Source organism: Phragmites australis, chromosome 11 (genome assembly GCF_958298935.1).
Source record: "Phragmites australis chromosome 11, lpPhrAust1.1, whole genome shotgun sequence".
NCBI classification, from domain to species: domain Eukaryota; kingdom Viridiplantae; phylum Streptophyta; class Magnoliopsida; order Poales; family Poaceae; genus Phragmites; species Phragmites australis.
The window spans coordinates 27,105,855-27,108,633 of record NC_084931.1 but is presented as its reverse complement, the minus strand read 5'-3'; the positions used below and the strand labels follow the sequence as shown (position 1 = coordinate 27,108,633).

At 52.5% G+C, this 2,779-nt stretch overlaps 1 protein-coding gene across 1 annotated transcript; it reads left to right on the top strand.

Moving 5' to 3' along the window:
• The first annotated feature begins 494 nt into the window (after nucleotides 1-494).
• On the top strand, nucleotides 495-2,315 carry LOC133885713 (protein CANDIDATE G-PROTEIN COUPLED RECEPTOR 7-like). The gene has a single exon (XM_062325448.1). It carries the CDS (start codon nucleotides 652-654, stop codon nucleotides 2,014-2,016), a length of 1,365 nt encoding a protein of 454 aa, XP_062181432.1. The 5' UTR covers nucleotides 495-651; the 3' UTR covers nucleotides 2,017-2,315.
• The last annotated feature ends 464 nt before the right edge of the window (nucleotides 2,316-2,779 follow it).

The window sequence follows — 2,779 nt, the reverse complement described above, 5'->3', positions numbered from 1 at the left end:
AGTCAAGTTTGCTAGCACTGCCCTACTACTGTATACAGTGTCGACCAAGTGAACACCAGTGTGGACATCTGTCGCCGTTAGGTCCTTGTCAAGGTTCCAAAACAGGGCATTTTACCTTCTCTCGTGTCCTGCAAGGATCTATCATCTATCTAGTCCCATGAGTGCCCTACCTTTTCCAGTTTTGTACTGAGTATTTCATTCTTCCACAATAACCTGTACAATGCAGTAGAGTTTGCTATAATGTCTGTCTACATTATTCCTCATATTTGTCGTTCCACCCTGCATCCAATCACTTGAAATCAAATTGTATATTTTTTTTAAAAAACATAAGGTGTTTTAGAGTGTGGGGCATATCCTTATTACATTTAATCAAAATGTTTCATGTAATTTTTTTATTTTGTAATTTCTGTGTTCGCCACAGATCCAACCCGACCAACCACGCCAGGTCACGTTTCACACTCCCTCCATGAAGTCAAAGACCCACCCGATGCTCACCTATCTCAAAGCGCATCCAACCAACCACAAAAGGCCTCTCGCCGCTTACCCGTCGCCCCCAAGTCCTCCCCACGCCACGCGCACACCGACACACTCCCACTCATTTCGCCCTCATCCTCCACCGCCGCTCCCACAGATCTCGACACAGCCGCCGCCATGGCCGTCGTGGCCGCGCGCCTCCTTCTCCTCCTCGCGGTAGCGGGAGCCCTGGCCCTCCCCGCGGCAGGGGAGATCAAGACGGAGTCCTTCCGGGAGGACCCGCGGCCGTCCATCATGTTCGAGAAGTTCGGCTTCTCCCAGTCTGGCGCGGTCCGGATCGTCGTCTCTGGCGCCGCCGTCTCCTCCTCCTTCGCCCGGGCGGATCCCAAGAAGCTCGGCTTCTTCCTCCTTTCCGACGAGTCGCTCGTCCACGCCATCTACGAGTCGCAGGAGGGGCCCACGCCGGAGAAGCGCGCAGCGGCGGCCGGCGGCGACGACCCCGACGCCGCCGCCTCCGGGTGCGTGCTCTCGAGCCCCTACGTGAAGAAGCTTTTCACCTTCCACGACATGGAAGGCGGCCATTACAACAAGTCCTTCCCGGTCACCCACCCCGACGAGTACACCCTCTTCTTCGCCAACTGCGCGCCGCAGTCGCTCGTCACCATGCGCGTCCGCACCGAGATGTACAACGTCAACGCGGACGGCTCTAAGGACTACCTGCCCGTCGGCCAGGCGCCCGTGCCGGCCATCTACGGCTTCTTCGCCTTCTGCTACGCCGCGTTCCTGGCCTCTTGGGGGTACCTCACCCTCTCTCGCGACCGCATCTCGGCGCACCAGATCCACCACCTCATGTCCGGTCTGCTCGTCGCACGCCTGCTCTATTGTCTCTCCGCCGCCGAGGACCAGCACTACATCCGCGTCACCGGGACGCCGCACGGCTGGGACGTGGCGTTCTACCTCTTCCAGCTCGTGAAAGGTGTCATCTTGTTCGCGGTGATCGCACTGGTCGGCACCGGGTGGTCGTTCTTGAAGCCGGTCTTGCAGGACCGGGAGAAGAAGGTGCTCATGGCCGTGATCCCGCTGCAGGTCACCGCCAACATCGCCGCCGCAGTGATTGGGGAGACCGGGCCGTTCTTGCAGGGCTGGGTGACATGGAACCAGATCTTGCTGTTCGTGGACGTCGCGTGCTGCTGCGCGGTGCTCTTCCCAGTTGTGTGGTCGATCCGGTCGCTCCGGGAGACGTCCAAGACCGATGGCAAGGCGGCGCGGAACCTCTCCAAGCTCACTCTGTTCCGGCAGTTCTACGTAGTGGTGATTGGGTACTTGTACTTCACTAGGATCGTCGTATATGCGCTCAAGACCATTGCCAGTTACAAGTACCGGTGGGTGAGCATCTTGGCAGAGGAGGTGGCCACCATGGCGTTCTACTTGTTCATGTTCTACACGTTCAGGCCGGCCGAGGAGAGCAAGTACTTTTCTCTTGATGACGATGAAGAGGAGGCCGCAGAGATGGTGCTCCGGGTAGAGGAGTTTGAGCTGTGAAGAGATGCGGTGATTCGCAACAATGGTTGAACAGAGGAGCGGGATTGGTCTCTGCACCACGTTCGTTTGATCTTTCCTCCCTGTGATCTTGATCATACTTTACAAATGCCAGGACATAGCTCATAGTTGTGATGTACTGCATGGATGTAAGATTATTTTGTTCCTTTTGTAGATTCAGATTTTACTGATGGAATGCTGATTACTTAACTTATGCTATGCTCAATTAGTTTTCTTGTTTCTATAATTCTGTTGCAACCTAGTGGAAATTAAATGAGCAACAACTACTGCTATTTTCGACATACTCTGAAATCTACTGCATTTTGTGTGGTAAGCAGTCTTGTCATTTTGGCACATTTGACTTCAGCTGCTTCTTCTGTTATACTACTAGTAATCGATGTGATATTCGACTCAGTTAATTTTCCACTCACTGCATTTGATATCTCATAATTCCTTTTCCTGGCAGCCTTGTTATATATCTTTTGAATACATGCAATGCTTTGCTATTTGCAAATTTGCATCCCTTGTTTGTACTTTGCGAATCTTGGTCAAATACTATCTTTGCCTCATGGAACTATGCTCACACGTACTGGCATGATTGAGGAAGGAAATTAAAATTAGACAAAGCATTGCTGGTTTTCAGTTGAGCATGTGTAATGGATGGGACAACTTTTGCTTGGTAGTGCATCACTGCCCGCCTTTTTTTTTTTTTTTTTGGCATGGCTGGTTGTACATTGACAACACATGTTGGGATCATTCAATTTCA

Bases quoted from the DNA above. Each gene is read 5' to 3' on its own strand.
- LOC133885713 (XM_062325448.1), top strand. From the start codon at position 652: ATGGCCGTCGTGGCCGCGCGCCTCCTTCTCCTCCTCGCGGTAGCGGGA.